At 47.1% G+C, this 17,470-nt stretch overlaps 1 protein-coding gene across 16 annotated transcripts in view; it reads right to left on the minus strand.

Annotated features, from left to right (window-relative positions):
* Positions 1-17,470, minus strand: part of LRRC7 (leucine rich repeat containing 7) — a 345,675-nt gene that overhangs the window by 175,915 nt on the left and 152,290 nt on the right. For all 16 annotated transcript variants that reach the window (XR_005583710.1, XM_039484896.1, XM_039484891.1 and 13 more), the window contains exon 6: positions 5,412-5,501. Coding sequence is in view for 15 of the 16 variants with exons in the window: in XM_039484896.1 (XP_039340830.1) it covers positions 5,412-5,501 (90 nt within the window). In the remaining variant the exon portion in view is untranslated. The remainder of the gene's footprint in view (positions 1-5,411; positions 5,502-17,470) is intronic.

Raw genomic sequence — 17,470 nt, forward strand, 5'->3', positions numbered from 1 at the left:
GGGCTGAGTGGGGCCGGCTGCCAGGACCCCAAACTGGGGGTGCAGGTGGGAATGTGTGTGTGTGGGGGGAGGGTGCAGGAGCTCCCGTTTGGTGCTCAGGGTGGGGGTTGGGATGTGGGGGGTGCAAGAGTCAGGGCATGGAGTGTGGGGGGCTAGGTATGTGTGGGGGGTGCAGGAGTCAGAACGGGGGCTGGAAGTGTGTGAGAGGGTGCAAGAGTCAGGGTGTGGGATGGCTGGGTATGCATGGGGGGTGCAGAAGTCAGGGCTGGGGTTGTGGGGGTGCAGGGATCAGGGCAGAGGGCTGGGTGTGTGGCGGGGGTCAGGGCAGAGGAATATCATGAATACCCATGTAAAAGGATTAAAATTGTTTAAAATATTTAGAGCACTTACACAGATGCATGGCATTTTGAATGACTGTTCACAAGTTTACACAATTTTTTGTAGAGATCATAATTTCTTTTTGCATTTTTGGGCTTTTGATCCTACAACTGACTGCACACAGGCAGACTGCTACCCCAACACAGATCCCCACTGACTTCTATGGGATTGAAGCACAAGCCTACAGTTTGCCATACGCATAAGTGCTCTGTTGAATTAGGGTCTCTATACTGCAGTAATTTACATCTTCAAAACATTGTACAAATATTAAATAATGAATACTCATAACACCCTTTGAGGTAGAACAGTAAGTTCACAAATGGGAAAAAACTGAGACAAAAACAGGGACACACAAAATGGGGGTTGAGGATCCAGGATTAGAACTCAAGAGTTTTTGGCTCTAAGTTTCAGTGCTCAGCCATGGTGACCATCAAATGCCACCCATTGACTTCAATGGACTTCAAATCATGCCGCTATTCCTGGGTTCTTTTATCTTAGACCATTGTTAATCCCAGTGGTGAAGGGTATAGGAGCCAAGGGATCTCTACTCCTGACCCAACGTCCTACAATTTCAGCTGTAGAGAATCTATGGAGTGTTAACTGTCGCAATAATTAGGCCTGCAAATAAAGCCTAATTATAAGCTCAACTGTAAAAAGTGAGAGAAAGTTCATAAGATGTCATGGTAACCTATTACAATAAATGTAGATGGGGAAAGGTGCAAAAAAGAGACAAAGACTGAATACGTTCAAACAAAAAGGTCTCCTGATATTATAATTCAAGAACTGTGTTAAAATCATGCCTGGTAGACAAAGAGCAATGTGAGACCAGAAATCAATTAACCAAAATTATTGTGTCCGAAATTAGTTCTAATTGGTGGATAAAAGATTGAGAGAATGGGCTATTGCACCCAACACTCCCTTTTGAGGTTCTTTTAAAAAAAAGAGAGAGAGAGACTTTCAGGGGGAATACAGATGAATGGATGGAGGCTACTCACGATAATGGCTTACTTAGTCTCCACACCCTCTTACACCAATGTGTCCTTTTCATTCCCTACCTTATTTCTTTTCTTTTCTCTCTCTCCTTTTCCCTTCTGTCTAGTATGAGTCTGACTTAGCTGACCAGGACTGTATATTTTTCAATACTACTGTAAGCCTCTGGCCAGATAGAGGCAGCAAAATGCAATTCTCTAAACAATGGACACTGGCACAAGTTTGCCATGTCTTGGAGTGGCTGATAAGACTGCATGCTGGGCCTATGTTTCTCAAGAAGTAAGTTGCAAGTGAGTCTCAGCATGAGAGACATAAGCTGCATTTTCTATCTGAGCTGTTATTTTTTCCCCCCTTTTGTGTTTGTCTTGTTTTGGCTTCTAGGAAACAGGATTGGAAAAACAACAGCTCCAGTCCACCTTAACTAACTTCTCTTTTCTCCCGAAAAAATAATTATTATTACTATCTTTAATACCATCTAAGAGACTGTCAAACAAGGGGTTTTTTTCTTCTAAAAACTCTTCAGATAAAGAGAAAGGGAACAAGGGATTGTTAAAATTAAAGCCTTATTTAAAACTTTACATTTCAAGTGCTTTAATTGTCTGTCTTCTTTTCTGTATCCTTAATAAAAGGTTAAAAAAAATGGTGCATTTGCCAAGGTACTATGTGGGCTGAAGTCTCTATATACCAAACCACAAACTGTGTTTAAAACTGTAATGTTGGACAGTTCCAGGGTCATGTTAACACCTTTGACTCTTTGGGCCCATATGCTAAATTGAAACAACAGAATTCTCTAAAAGCAGCAAAGAGTCTTGTGGCACCTTATAGACTAACAGACGTTTGGGAGCATGAGCTTTCGTGGGTGAATACCCACTTCGTCGGATGCATGTAGTGGAAATTTCCAGGGGCAGGTATAAATATGCAGGCAAGAATCAGTCTAGAGATAACGAGGTTAGTTCAATCAGGGAGGATGAGGCCCTCTTCTAGCAGTTGAGGTGTGAACACCAAGAGAGGAGAAACTGGTTTTGTAGTTGGCTAGCCATTCACAGTCTTTGTTTAATCCTGAGCTGATGGTGTCAAATTTGCAGATGAACTGAAGCTCACCAGTTTCTCTTTGAAGTCTGGTCCTGAAGTTTTTTTGCTGTAGAATGGCCACCTTAAGATCTGCTATTGTGTGGCCAGGGTGGTTGAAGTGTTCTCCTACAGAATTCTCTAAGTGATTTGGGAGCATGCAAAATTTGTACCAAGCATTGTCTTCCCATGACTGACTGATTCCACTCTGCTCAGGCCTGAACTTAATAAAGGATTCTGTTAAACTGGGTTAACCCGCATAATTCTTTTGCAAGTTTGCCACTCCTAAGTAGTGAGGCCATCCAAAAGCCATGCCACTGAAATCTTTAGTTTACACCACACTATCCTTCCTATATATGCGATGGGAAGATATTTCAGAAAATTTTAGAGGGTTTTTGAGTGATTTTGTTGATATTTTTATACCCCTCTACCTCTAAAGTCAGGCTCCCTAGATACCATGAATCTAACTGTACAGACCTCTGAGGGAAGGAAAACAATCAAAGTGCACGATAAATCCAATATGTACCATATATTGAGGGGATATCCCTGTGGTAAACTGCAGAAGCATGTCATGCATTTATTTTCCACTGATCTTTGACCACATTGCCTGCCCTCCACACAAAACCATCTCCCTTGAGATTTACTCAAATATTTCAAACCCCAGAGTAAGCTAAAACAACCAACATTTTTCTTCCTGTTTCTCTTTAAGTGGGAATTTTTTCTCAAATTACTCCTGTCCAAAGCCCTGTCCTTACCAAAGGACTGGTAAGATTCAGTTCCGGGTCAGTGTTTTGAAGTAAAAAAAATGTAGCAGCTTAAAATTCAATACCTCATTATCCTGCAGGGCTAGAAAAAGGTTTAATACCATTGGAAAGAGAAATTCCCAGATTACCAATGGGACCCAGCATTTACTTCCTAAGATAGCATACTCTGAAGTCATGACTTCTTTATGTACAGAAAAACTATTTTAAATTATCAGATCTTTTATGGCTCCCTCTGAGCCCTGTACAATCAGACTCATGGTAACTAAGGCAACCAGCTTTATACGCAGAAGGTTACAAGAAATACTACCAATACATTTTTTTTAAATAAATCTAAAAAGTATTCCTAAATTTTTTTTTCTGAAACATATTTTGCAGCTTATAAAAAACATGAAAGATTTTGTCAACATTCATCTGCATAATTAACCTGTGGCTTAACCACTCATGAATAGTATGTCCATCCCAAACCCATACTGATAAAACCTTTATACCACATCACCATGTATGACAATTTCTATATTGGGATGGGCAAACTATGGCCCAGGGGCCACATCCAGCCCTTCAGACGTTCCCAGCTCCTGCGTGTGGGAACCGCAGCCAATGGGAGCTGCAGGAGCGGCGCCTTCTCGTAAGAGCCGGATGGGGGACATGCTGCTGCTTCTGGGAGCTGCTTGAGGTAAGCACCGTCCAGAGCCTGCACCCCTAACCCCCTCTTGCATCCCAACCCCCTGCCCCAGCCCTGATCCCCCTCCTGCCCTCAAACCCCCTCGGTCCCAGTCCGGAGGACCCTCCTGCACCCCCAACCTCTCATCCCCAGCCCCACCCCAGAGCCCTCACCCCCTCCCACACCTTAACCCCCAATTTCATGAGCATTCATGGCCCACCATACAATTTCCATACCCAGACGTGGTTCTCAGGCCAAAAATGTTTTCCCACCCCTGTTCTATATCCTCAACACATAAGGTAAGTGTACTTTACATATTTACTGTACATACACAATGTATGGTAATACAGGGTGAAATCCTGCAATCCTTACTCAAGCAAAACTTCCCTTGACGCAATAGTTTTATTTAAATCTGGACTTCAGGATTGGGCCTACAATTGGTTACATTGAAGTGGAAATCCAAACAGAGATGCTGGCAATATCTTGAAATTAGCCTGTCTCTTTCAACAGTCATTGGAGTGGCCACACTGCACACCCAGAGAGCAGAACAGAAAAAAGTGAAATAACAAACAGTGATGATTTGTTCAGTCCAAACACCATTAAAATTACTGTGTGGTCAATCATAGCTAGTGCTGTCTGCCATCTACCACAAAGCATTCAAGAATTGCGCAGACACTGCTGGGTCAATTAGCTAGCCAACTTCAAGGCAGTTTCCAAGGGCAACGTGTGCAATAGTGCATTTCCAACATCCTTATTGCCAACACTCAAACTGTATTTGCTACCCTGTTTCTGCAGACTCAGCTTTTTTTTTTTTTAAAGTATCGCCTGCTCCAACTTCTCTTATTTCTTGTTTTTTTTCCCCCTGCTCCTGGGTTTTCTGTTTTTCTATTTTCTCAGCTTTGTCTTCTTACTACTCTTTTCACTTCTTCTCTATATCTATCAATCAGTCTACATTCCCTTTTTCCTCTCTCTTTGGCTCTTACTTTCACATCTCTACTTTGGCTCACTCTGCCACACACATTTTTCTCTTTCTTCCTGACCGGCAGCCCTTGGATTCCTCACCAGAGGAAGCAACCAGAAATAGACCCTACCAGAACAGACCTTACTTTGTTCCTTCTGTCCTTTTGGCCAAAAAGTAGCAGTCACTTTTGGTCAAGGACAAGCAAAGAGAAGCACAAACACTGGCCACTGAGAAGCTGGATCAAAGTATTGCAGTAAACCAAGTTGCTTACACAGTGCTGGCACACACTAGCTAATTCTGGGGGTCATCAGTCTAACTGCTTTTATTCTACTGTCCTCTAGCTTGGCACTATTCCTCTTCCCACATCCATCTCTTCCTAACTCATTTAATAGCTCCCCACTACTCAGGATCTCTTCCCCAACCTCCCAGCTGAAACCAGTTCGACTCCTACCTCTTATCATTCATCAAAACTGGATTGCAGAGACTAACAATCATATTTTTTGTTTTTCATGCATACCGCTTCTACATGATCTTTTAAAACTAAATTAATTGCTTGTGAAGTGGTAATGTGGTTTAACAATTAACTTACCTTCCAAAGTTAGCTGGAAGAAACTCCAGAAAGGCATCATTTAGGTAGAGCTGGGTCAAGTTTAGAAGCTGCGTGAAACCATCTGGCAGCCTAAAAAGAAGTTAAAGATTTAGTCCTTGAATCTGAGTTGCTATAGAAACAATGCAAATGTAAATCTCTAAGGAGAACATGGTAAGTTCTCCACCCTCACACCCCTTAGCTACGCAGCTTATGAAAAAGAAGAATTTATTGAGAAACTTGTTACAGATGGCATTTTTGCTTGTTATTAAAACAAATAGCACACAACTTCTCCCTGTTACTGTCACAGGATTAAATTTATGTGCCTGACACATTAAAGCGGCTTCATCCTTCTCTCTTGTCCTATTTTAAGCTTTTTATCAGAGGATTTTTTTTTTACTGAAATGGCAAGCATATGCTGAGTGCTTCACTTTTCATAACTTCTTGAATGGGGCTCTATTTCTCTATGATATAGCATGTCTTTTGATGATAAAGGTAGTATTGTAATTGTATATACATTAGGGGGCTGTCAAGCGATTAAAAATTAATCATATGATTAATCGCACTGTTAAAAACAATAGAATACAATTTATTTTAAATATTTTTAGATGCTTACTACCTTTTCAAATATATTAATTTCAATTACAACACAGAATACAAAGTGTACAGTGCTCACTTTATATTTATTTTTTATTACAAATATTTGCACTGTAAAAATCAAAAAAATGTATTTTTCAATTCACTTCATACAAGTACTGTAGTGCAATCTGTTTGTCATGAAAGTTGAACTTACAAATGTAGAATTATGTACAAAAAAACTGCCTTCAAAAATAAAACAATGTAAAACTTTAGAGCCTACAAGTCCACTCAGTCCTCCTTCTTGATCAGCCAATCACTCAGACAAACAAGATTAGGTACAATTTGCAGGAGATAATGCTGCCTGCTTCTTGTTTATAATGTCACCTGAAAATGAGAACAGGCATTCAGACAGCACTGTTGTAGATGGCATTGCAAGATATTTTAGCCAGATGCACTAAAGATTCATATGTTCCTTCATGCTTCAACCCCCATTCCAACCATGCTTCCATGCTGATGACGGGTTCTGCTTGATAACGATCCAAAGCAGTGCGGACTGATGGATGTTCATTTTCATCATCGTGAGTCAGATGCCACCAGGAGAAGGTTCATTTTCCTTTTTGGTGGTTTGGGTTCTGTGGTTTCCGCATCAGGGTGTTGCTCTTTTAAGACTTCTAAAAGCATGCTCCACGTCACATCCCTCTCAGATTTTGGAAGGCACTTCAGATTCTTAAACCTAGGGTGAGTGCTGTAGCTATTTTTAGAAATTTCACATCGGTACCTTCTTTGCGTTTTGTCAAATCAGCTGTGAAAGTGTTCTTAAAACAAACGTGTGCTGGGTCATCATCCAAGAGTGCTATAATATGAAATATATGCAGAATGTGGGTAAAACAGAGCAGGAGACATATATTTCTCCCCCCCCAGGGAGTACAGTCACAAATTTAATTGACACTTTTTTTTTTAACACGCATCATCAGCATGGAAGCATGTCCTCTGGAATGGTGGCCAAAGCATGAAGGGGCATATGAATGTTTAGCGTATCTGGCATGTAAATATGTTGCAATGCCGGCCACAAAAGGACCATGCGAATGCCTGTTCTCACTTTCCAGAAGTGGTCTGATCCTGTTGCTGCTGAGAACTTTGGGCTCATTACTGAGCTGAGTCATGCTGAGAGGAGGGAAACGCAGGTGGCTCACAGACAAATCTCCCAACCCTGGGCCAGCTAAGATGAACTAAACTGGCCCTCTACATAACTTAGAGCAGCCACTGGACTGCTGGGTAGAACAGTCTCCTAGGGTAAGTCTACATTGCAATAAAATTCCTGGAGCAGTAAGTCTCAGAGCCCGGGTCAATTGACATAGGTTTAAGCTCGTGGGGCTCAGGCTGCAGATCTAAAAACTGCAGTGTAGACATATCCCTAGAGACCTTTCCATTGGCCCCCAACCACAAGCAACCTCCTGGCATCAGATGAAATCAAGAGAGACTGGCACAAAATAAACTATGCTTGCCCAGGACTACCCCTGTTGGGGGAATAAGCATCCACTCCTATATGGCAGCTTTAAAGCTACAACACGTTGCAGAATGCATAACATTTTCAACCTGGTGGCATGCAAACCCAGTCACTGTTTGGGCAGAATGGAGTTATCTAGGTATATTGGCTAGGCAACCCAAGGAAATTCCATACAACAATACATTATTTAGATAATACTGAGGTGGGAAAATTAAGCATTTAGCCACTGACTTTAACGAGATTACAATTGTTCTGTTGGATTGAGCCATTGTACTCAACACCATGCAGAACTGAGCCCATTAAATAGAAAGTCTTATACCTCAGAATAATTAAAAAGATGCTACAGATGCCAAGCCAAACAATGTCACATCAAAGAGCTGAAATATTACATTATCTCTTACAATTTTTTATTATCACACTATAATCTGGCAATTATTCAATGAACACTAGCATACGTTTTAAAACAATCTACCACACCATATATTCTGTATGAACTAGGGGCCTGATTGGAGAAACCCTTATTCACATGACAGTCCTTACATAAGTCAGGGTTTGCAAGATTAGGCACTTATTTTTCAAAATGTGATCATTTAATTTATAACCAGTTTTAGGTTTCAGATTAATACAGGAATGAATTTTGAGTCCTTGGACAAATAACTCAATTAACACAAGATTTCATCTTTTCTTTACATCAGTGTTTCATTTCGAGTGTCTTCATAATACGCTATAGGGCAAATCATAATATATAGATCAATAACTCAGTAAGCTCCATTGCATTTTCTGTCAAAGGTTAATAACCTGAAAGCTACATTTACAGACTTTAAAATCCACAATCATTAAAAGAACATATATGTACATTTAAAATGGCAATGTAATTTTAGAACAAAACTTTGGACAATAAAATTTACTGCAGGAATCCACACAAATATACCATAAAACAAGAAATTACATTTAATGAGCACCTGAAACAAATACTATTACCAACATTTCAGCCATCTCTTTTTTTCTAGCTTGCACAGTACCTATACGATAATCTTAGACTCTGATTTTGCAGTTGTGCTTGTGCATAAAACCCATTAATTTGAATGTCAGATGTTATTAAAGACCTCTCTGCTTATCTGTTGCATCTATTGCATACTAACTAGTAACTCACTACCATAGCTGGTGTTTTAAAATGTTTAAACGTCCATTTTGAATGAGAGTGAGTGAGTGAGTGTGTGTGTGATCGAAAATGACTTTTCCCTTTACTCATGCTTCCAGCAGTTGATGACACCAGGCATCAAAAATAGTACAATATTGCATTCTTTATTGTTTGGTATGTTTAGGTTATCAATTTTTACAGGGGAAAAGTAGAAGATCTTAAACTCAACACTTGGGTCTTGACCCTCCCAAAGACCTATGAACATATCTGTAAATTTTTGCAGGATTGAGACCTTGGAAGAATAATAACAGAAGGTTACTTACTGTAACTGGAGGTTCTTTGAGATGTGTGGTCCCTATCTGGATTCCAAATGTGGGTGTACATGCGTGCCATGTGCCGGAAGTGTTCACAGTAGTGTCCACTGACCCGCACATGCATCGACCACATGGTGCATCAGATGCTTTAAGAGGCCATGAGGGTCAACGCCACTCCAGTTCCCTCTTACCAGGCAGTAGCAAAGCCCAGAGCAGAGGGGATGGATAATGGGATTGAAATCCAGATAGGGACCACACATCTCAAAGAACCTCCAGTTACAGTAAGTAATCTCTTCTTCTTCATGTGATGGTCATGTGAGAGTAGCGAGCAGTACTCAGTGCGGAGGCGGGTGCAAGGGCTCTCCAGAAGTCATAGTCAGAAGGATGGCACAGCAAACAGCCGCATCTGCCACCACGGTGGGGTGAGGCATAATAAGTGGTAAAGGTTTGGACGGAGGACCAAGTGGCTGCCTGGCACCTGTCCTGCCATGGGACGTCTGCAAGGAAAGCTAATGTGGCAGCATGAGACCACATGGAGTGGGCTGAGACTCCTTACAGGAGGCGGGGGGGGGGGAGCCAAACGGAGCATAACAGTCCACAATGAAGCTGGAGATCCAGTGGGAGAGACGTTGCGATGAGAGAGTGTGCAGCCTCGAAAGCGGTCAACGATGGCGAGGAAGAGACTAGGGTAGGCACAGAAGTCACGGGTGTGCTGGAGGTAGAAGGCCAGTGCTCAGCAGACATTGAGGGAGTGCAGCATGCACTCCCTAAAGGAGGCATGCAGCTTAGATTAGAAGGTGGGTAAATGTACACACTGGTTGAGGTGGAATGGGGAGACCATTTTGGGAAGGAATTTGGGATGAAGGCATCCACCTTGTCACGGTGGAAGATGGTGAAGGGCAGTCCCACCATCATGGCTACCAGTTCACTGATGCACCGTCTGGAGGTGATGGCAACCATTGCCCAATCCCACCAGATCTTGCGCAGGACCTGGGGAAGCAGGAGAATTTGGGGCGGGGGGAGAGACATAACAGAGCACGTTGGTCCAGGGAATGAGAAAGGCATCTCCCTGGCAAAGAGGTCCCATCGAGGCATGCCCCATTGGCGAAAGATGGAGCAGATCGTGGATTTCCCACTCATGACTGGCATGGAAGAAATGACTGAGCTCATCTATTAGGAAGTTGCTCACGCCGGAAAGGTGTACAGCATGGAAGATGATGCTGTGCCGGAGACACCAATTCCAAAGGTGAATGCCCTCCACACAGGGGGAGGGGGACCAGACCCCGCCCTGCTTGTTGACATAGACGACCGCCACCACGTTGCTGGACAATACCTGGACATAGCAGGAACAGAGGAGTGGCAGAAAGGCCCAGGAGGCAAAGCGAATGGCACTTGGTTCCAGGATGTTGATGTGCATCCTTGCCTCTCGGGGTGACCAGAGGCCCTGGGCCTGCAACTATTCAAGTGGGCTCCCCAGCCCACTAGTGAGGCATCAGTGGTGAGAGTGGAGCGAAGCATAGGAAGTGCGAACGGAATGCCCGTGAGGACTGTGGATGGGTTACACCACCAGGCCAGGGAGGCCAGGGTGAGGGGAGCGGGGGGAATGAGTGAGTTTAGTGAGAGCATCCCTTTGCAGGTCGTAGGTTGAGCATAGCTACAGTTGGAGGCAACGCATATGCAAGCAAGCAAATGGAGTGATTGCAGTACAGGCAATCATCTGGCCTAAGAGAGAGAAGCACTGGCAAACGCGCATGCATGATCGGTGGTGTAGTTGTGCGATAAGAGCAGTAAGGGCAGCAAAGCAGTGTGAGGGGACTGGTAAGTAGCACAGGGACGAGGTCAGAAAGACGACCAGTGCCACCTGTAGGTAGGGGCGGAGGTATAGAGGCCCAGAACTAGAGGGTGACCCAAGAGTCCCTCCGTCTCTCCTTAAGGATTCATCAGTTTGGTCACCGAAGAGTTTTTGGTTATCGAAAGGGAAGTTCTCAAGTACGGTTTGGACCTCCTTCAGGGAACCGCTGGACTGCAGCAAGAAGTCACAGCGGAACACCAGTCCAGAAGCCACGGAGTGGGAGGTAGTGTCAGCAGCATCGACCGCAGCTTGAAGGACTACCTTGGCCACTAATTTGTGTTCGTCTAAGAGGTGTTGAAAAAAACCGGTTACCCACTTTTTCATAACTGTTGTTCTTTGAGATGTGCTGCTCATGTCCATTCCATTCTAGCTGTGCGTGTGCCCACGTGCGCAGTTACTGGAGATTTTTGCCTTACCCATATCCATAGAGTCGGCCATGGTGCCCTCTGGAGTGCTGCACTCAAGCGGTGGTACATCAGACACCGCCAGCCCTACACCCTCTCAGATCCTTCTTACCGACAACTCCAACAGAGGGGCAGGACGTCGTATAATGGAATGGACTTGAGCAACACATCTTGAAGAAAAACAGTTATGAAAAGTTGGGTAACCGTTTTTTCTTCTTTGAGTGCTTGCTCATGTCAATTCCATTCTAGAGTGACTCAAAAGCAATATCCACAGAGGTGGGCTAAGAGTTCACAGTCTTGCCACTTGCAATACTGCTCTGCCAAAGCCAAGGTCATCTCAAGCTTGCTGGGTAAGCATGTAATGAAATGAAAACGTGTGGATAGATGACCAGGTAGCAGGCCGACAGATTTCTTGGATCGACACCTGCGCCAGGAAATCTGCTGATTATGCCAGCACCCTAGTTGAGTGCAGGGGCGGCTCCAGGCCCCAGCACGCCAAGCGCGTGCTTGGGGCGGCATGCCATGGGGGTGCTCTGACGGTCCCTGGGAGGGCGGCTGGTGGCTCTGGCGGACCTCCCGCAGGCGTCCCTGCGGAGGGTCCGCTGGTCCCGCGGGTTCGGTGGAGCATCCGCAGGCACACCTGTGGGAGGTCCACTGGAGCTGCAGGACTGGCGGACTCTCCGCAGGCACATCTGCGGGAGGTCCACTGGAACCAGCGGACTCTACACAGGCACATCTGCGGGAGGTCCACCGGAGCCGCGGGACTGGCGACCGGCAGAGTGCCCCCCGCGGCGTGCCGCCATGCTTGGGGCAGCAAAATGGCTAGAGCCGCCCCTGCTTGAGTGAGCTGTCACGATCACTGGCAGAGGCACCTTTGCCAGCTCATAAGCAACAAACAACTACATTGACTTACGGAACGGCTTCATTCTGTCTATGTAGAAGGCCAGCGCCTGCCTGCAGCCTCATTCTTCATCTGACACATGAGGCTTGGGACAGAAGACTGGTAAGTATATGTCCTGACCAGTATGAAACGGGGAAATGACCTTGTGCAGAAATGCCGGGTGTGGGCACAACTGGACCGTATCCTTGTAGAAGACTGTATAAGGCGGTTCCTAGGTGAGCGCCCTGATCACGGGCACCTTGGAGGCCACAGTTATAGTGACCAATAAAGAAACCTTCCAGGAGAGAAGCAGGAAGGAGCAGGAAGCCAAGGATTCGAAGGGAGGATCCATGACCCTTGACAGCACAAGATTCAGGTCCCAAGGGGGGACTGGGTCCTGGACGTGTGGGTAGAGGTACTCCAGACCTTTCAAGAACTGCTCTGTCATATGATGGGCGAAGACTGACCTGCCTTGAAACAGAGGGTGGAATGCTGAAATGGCCATCAGGTGGACTTTGACCAAAGAGAGGGACGGACAGGTTTAACGTACAGCAAATAGTCCAAGATGTCCTGCAATGGGGCCGCTTCAGCCCCGTGCCAATCTGAGACCCAACACGTGAATCATTTCCATTTCACCAAGTAGGTTGCCCTGGTGGAGGGTTTCCTGCTGCCCAGCAAAACCGTTGGACACCAGCAGAACACGCCTGTTCGTCCAAACTTAGCCATGCAGTAGCCAAGCTGTCAAGTGCGGCACCGCCAGGTTCGGATGCAGCAGATTGCTGTGGCTCTGGGACAGCAAATCCAGCTGAAGAGGCAGCTGCAGCGGGACAGCTGCCAAAAAACTTAGCAGCATGATGAGGTGCTGGTGAAGCCATGCTAGAGCTATCAGGATGTAGGACAAAGCAAATGTCTTCACCTTTACCAGGACCCTGAGGATTAATGGAACCGGTGAGAAGGCATACAGCAGCGCTCCTGACCATAGATCGAGAAAGTGTCTGACAGGGAGCCCTTGTCCCTTCCCTCAGAGAACAGAACGCATGGCATTTTCTGTTCCACCTAGACGTGAACAGGCTGACCACCTCCAGATGGAGCAACCATTCGTGACAAGACAAGAAGGTCCTGCTGAGGCAATCTGCCAAGACGTTCTTGCTTCCAGGTAGGTGGGCGGCTACCAGATGAATGGCATGCCACACATACAAGTCCCAAAGGCTAAGCGCCTCCCGACAAGGGCCGAAGACCTGGGACCGCCCTGCCTGTTGATGTAATACATCGTGGCGATATTGTCCATCAGGACCTGCACCACCTTGCCTTTCAGGTGGGGGCAACAAAGCCTGGCAAGCCAGGCAAATCGCTCTGAGCTCTCTGATGTTGATATGAAGGGCTAGGTCATGTCAAAACCAATGACCCTGTATGATGAGCTTGCCCAAGTGGTCCCCCCAGATCTGATGCATCTGAGACCTGGATTAGTGACAGGGTCACAAAGGGAACTCCCTGCAGCATTGACTCAGGATTCAGCCACCAGTCCAGGGATGAAGGGATGTGGTTCGGCACCATGACCACTCGGTCCAGGGTGTGCCTGCTGGTGATATGGACCGAGGCCAGCCATGCTTGCAAAGGCCGTAGATGAAGTCGAGCATGGCTGATCAGATACATGCAGGCAGCCATCTGGCCCAGCAGTCACATACAGTGTAGGCTGTGGTGAGCGGGTGGTTCTTTACATGGGAGATCAGGTCCAACATGGCCTGAAATCACGCTTTCAGGAGAAAGGCAATGGCTTGCGTGGAGTCGAGAATCACTCTGATAAACTCTGTGTGCTGGACTGACATTAACATGGACTTTTGCATGTTTACCAACAGATCCAGATCGCAGCAGGTGGAACACACCAGATCAGGCTCCTTTGCACTTGCTCTGGAGATCTGCCCTTGATAAGCCAGTTGTCGAGATACAGGAAAATTTGGATCCCTCATTGTCTCAGATAAACCGCCGCTGGTGCCACACATTTTGTGAACACCCTGTGTACTGAAGACAGGTCAAAGGGCAGTGCCATGAACTGGAAATGGTGTCCAGACAATATAAAACAGAGGAAACACCTGTGCCCTGGGAATATGGAGACATGAAAATAAATGTCCTTTAAGCCGAGAGCTGTGTACCAGTCTCCTGGATCCAGGGAGGGGATGATGGAGGCCAGGGAAACCATGCGGAACTTGAATTTCTTGAGAGACTTGTTGAGGTAACACAGGTCCAGGATGGGTCTTAGTTCCCCCTTTGCCTTCGGGATTAGGAAGAAATGGGAGTAGAATCCTCGTCCTTCCATGTCCCAAGGAACCTCCGCCACAGCCCCCAGGCGCAGGAGCTTTTCGACCTCCTGCAAGAGGAGTTGCTCATGAGAACAGGCCCTGAGGAGGGACGGGGGTGGGTGAGAGGGAGGGGCAGCCATAAATTGCAGGGTATAGCCCCGAGATATTATATCCAGGACCCAATGGTCCAAGGTTACCTGCAACCAAGCCGAATGGTAGGAGCGGAGACAGTTGAGGAAAGAACACGATGGATCTGGGTAACTGACTGGGGCATCACTCTCGAGCGCACCCTCAAAATGAGCACTTCTGGCCCCCTAAGTGCTTGGTGGGACCTGGTTGCACAGGCAAGCAAGAGGAAGAAGGGCGGCGACGACTGAAACTAGTGTCCCTTCTTCTTGCAGAGCCCTGACGAGGCTGCCAGGGCTTTGGTGCTGGAGGTGCCAAACACCTGGGCCAGACCCTGCAGGAGAGATTCCTGGAACTTGCACAGAGCATCCCAGAGATTAAAAACATATCTGCCCAACGGGGTCTGATGGTTTGCCACCCGAAAATGTAAGCTGGCCATTGAATAAATTTTTCTCCCAAAGAGATTGAGTCTTTTGGCCTCTTTGTTCTTGGGAGTCGAGGAGGTGTGACTCTGTTTGTCTTTTTCATTGGCCACAGACACAACCAGCGAGCCCTGGGGTGGGTGGGTATATAGGTATTCAAAGTATCTCTTTTCAGACCTTTTGGAGGTGGGAGAGATGGAAGAAGGGGTTTGCCATAGGCCTTTGGCAATTTTAAGAACTCTCATGTACGGGTAGGGCAACCCGGGTAGGCACAGGCTGAGAGGACATTAAAGAGGGTATCCTCCTGCTCCATCATCTCCTGCACCTCCAGGCCAAAATCCTCAGCCACATGCCGAAGTAGAGCCTCATGTTCCTTGAAGTCGTCCTTCGTGCTAGCCCTTGAAGGCCCCACAACTGCCTTTTCCATTGATGACAAGGAAGATTGGACTGCTGGAGGGAGTCCCAGGGGTTCTACCACCTCCAGAGCAGGAGACTTAAGGGTGGGCACAGACTCCTTCGTCAGACCTCTGAACAGGTCCCCTGCACCAAGCCCGGTGCCATTGTTGCCGCCAAACGATGCTCCAAAGCGGCAACCAAAGAGCGCTGCAAAGGGGGCATCGTCATCACAAGTGCTCCCCATGAGCTCCAATAAGGCCACTGTGCTGGAATGGCTGTGCTGCCACTGCAGTGCTGCAGACAATGGCCCAGGCTCTAGTGCCCAATCTCGCCGATGGGACCTGGGCAATGGGCTGAACTGGCCCTCTGTGCTGGAGGAATCCCTTCCAGTGACCAGGGAGGGGCTGTTGAAGCCTGCGTCTGCTTGCTGGTCATGGCTACTGGTGACCTATGCGAGATGGGTGATGGTTGTCGGTACTGGGGAGATCGGTACCAGTGCTGGGGGGACCGGAGCCGAGACAGGGAATGCTCCCACTGCGCTGGCGATTGGTTGTCCTGGAGGATGACTGGTGCCAGGAATAATATGGGGAATGACGTTCTCATGCAGGTGAGTAGTGCTGAGGGGATCTTGACACTCGTCTGGGTGACCGAGGGCGAGTGTTGGACCTGTCCCAGGATCCACAACATGATTGGGAGGATCACTGCCTCTTCTCCAGTGACTGGTGGTACTCTCCTGCTCCTTTAGGGGTCTTAGTGTCTGGCTTGCCCTCTTGTGGAGCCTGAGCTGAGTCCTGTGGCACCCGAGTCGTTAGCGGTGGAGGCCTCTGCATTCTCTGCACCTTGGAAGATGACGGTGCCAAGGGTGTGGATCCCATACCGCTCCCAGGAGTCAGTGGCAGACTTTTGAGGGGGCTGGGAGTCCCAACCGGGGAGGCACGAACATGTGGCTCCGGAGTGGCCTGGCAGTTTGGCCCAGGTCCCTTGCTTGATGACCCTTGGACCTTTTTGCTCGGCACCAGGGAGCGTTTCCTGGGGCGAAGTCCCTGCTGCAACCCTAACTGCTAATTAACAATTACATTTAACAACTATTTAACTAATACTATAAACAAACTATTTACAAAGGCTTCAAGGCATAAAGTTGGTTGAGATTAAAAGCTGCTAGCCCTTGCCAAGCAGGGAAAGGCTTTCCGACTAACCACCATGGGCGGTAAGAAGGAACTGAAAGGGCATAGGGTCAGCAGTGCCTGATATACTGCTGCATGAACACGGCACTCCAGAGGGTGCCACAGCTGACTCTATGGATACTGCTAAGGCAAAAATCTCAGACAACTGCACAAGAGGGCACGTGCACACCTAGAATGGAATCAACATGAGCAAGTGCTCGAATAAGTGCTGCTGCTTATCCAGTGGTAGGAAGGCTTGAAAATCCGCAAGATTGGTTTAGGAAAGAAAGTCATATTTTGCCAGGATGGCCTGGTAAACTGGCACTGCAGAAGTGCAGGCCCACAGAGCAGTAGACCGTATACCCAATAAGACCAAGCTTCTTCGCTGCCTGGTCCGAGGAGGTGGAGCGAAGATGTTGCTGGTGGGCACATTCCATGGTCACCTAGATCACCAAGGAATTTGGTGGTGGGTAGGAGAACAAGTCTACATGGTTGGCTGGCACACTGTATCTGCACTTGGATTGTTTTGGGGTCAGGACACAGGAGGCCAGAGTGTGCAAAACCGCTTGCGCTAGCTCAAGGATGGCATAGTGTATGGGCAAGGTGGTATGGGAAAATCCTGGGGGGTAAAGGATGTCCAGGAGCTGATCGTGGGGTTCCTGTACATCTTCCATGGGGAGGTTGAGGGCAGCTGCCATGTGGCAGAGAAGGTCCTCATACTGGATGTGTAATCCGGAGGTGAGAGGAGGAGGAGAAGGAATGGGCATGTCATCCGGTGAGAAGAAGCGCCAGTGGGAACCGAGGGAGCCAATAGTGCCGGCAGCACAGAGGGCACCGGAAGAGCAGAAGCATTGTGTGGATCCTCAAAGACAGAGGGATCAATGGGAGGTGGACACGGGCAGTGCTGCAGGCATGACGAGAGTCCGCACTGGCAGTATAGATTCCAGACAGACCAGTAGGGCCGAGCACAGGGGTCATTGG

The sequence above is a fragment of the Mauremys reevesii genome, linkage group 8, assembly GCF_016161935.1.
Source record: "Mauremys reevesii isolate NIE-2019 linkage group 8, ASM1616193v1, whole genome shotgun sequence".
In the NCBI taxonomy this organism is placed as follows: domain Eukaryota; kingdom Metazoa; phylum Chordata; order Testudines; family Geoemydidae; genus Mauremys; species Mauremys reevesii.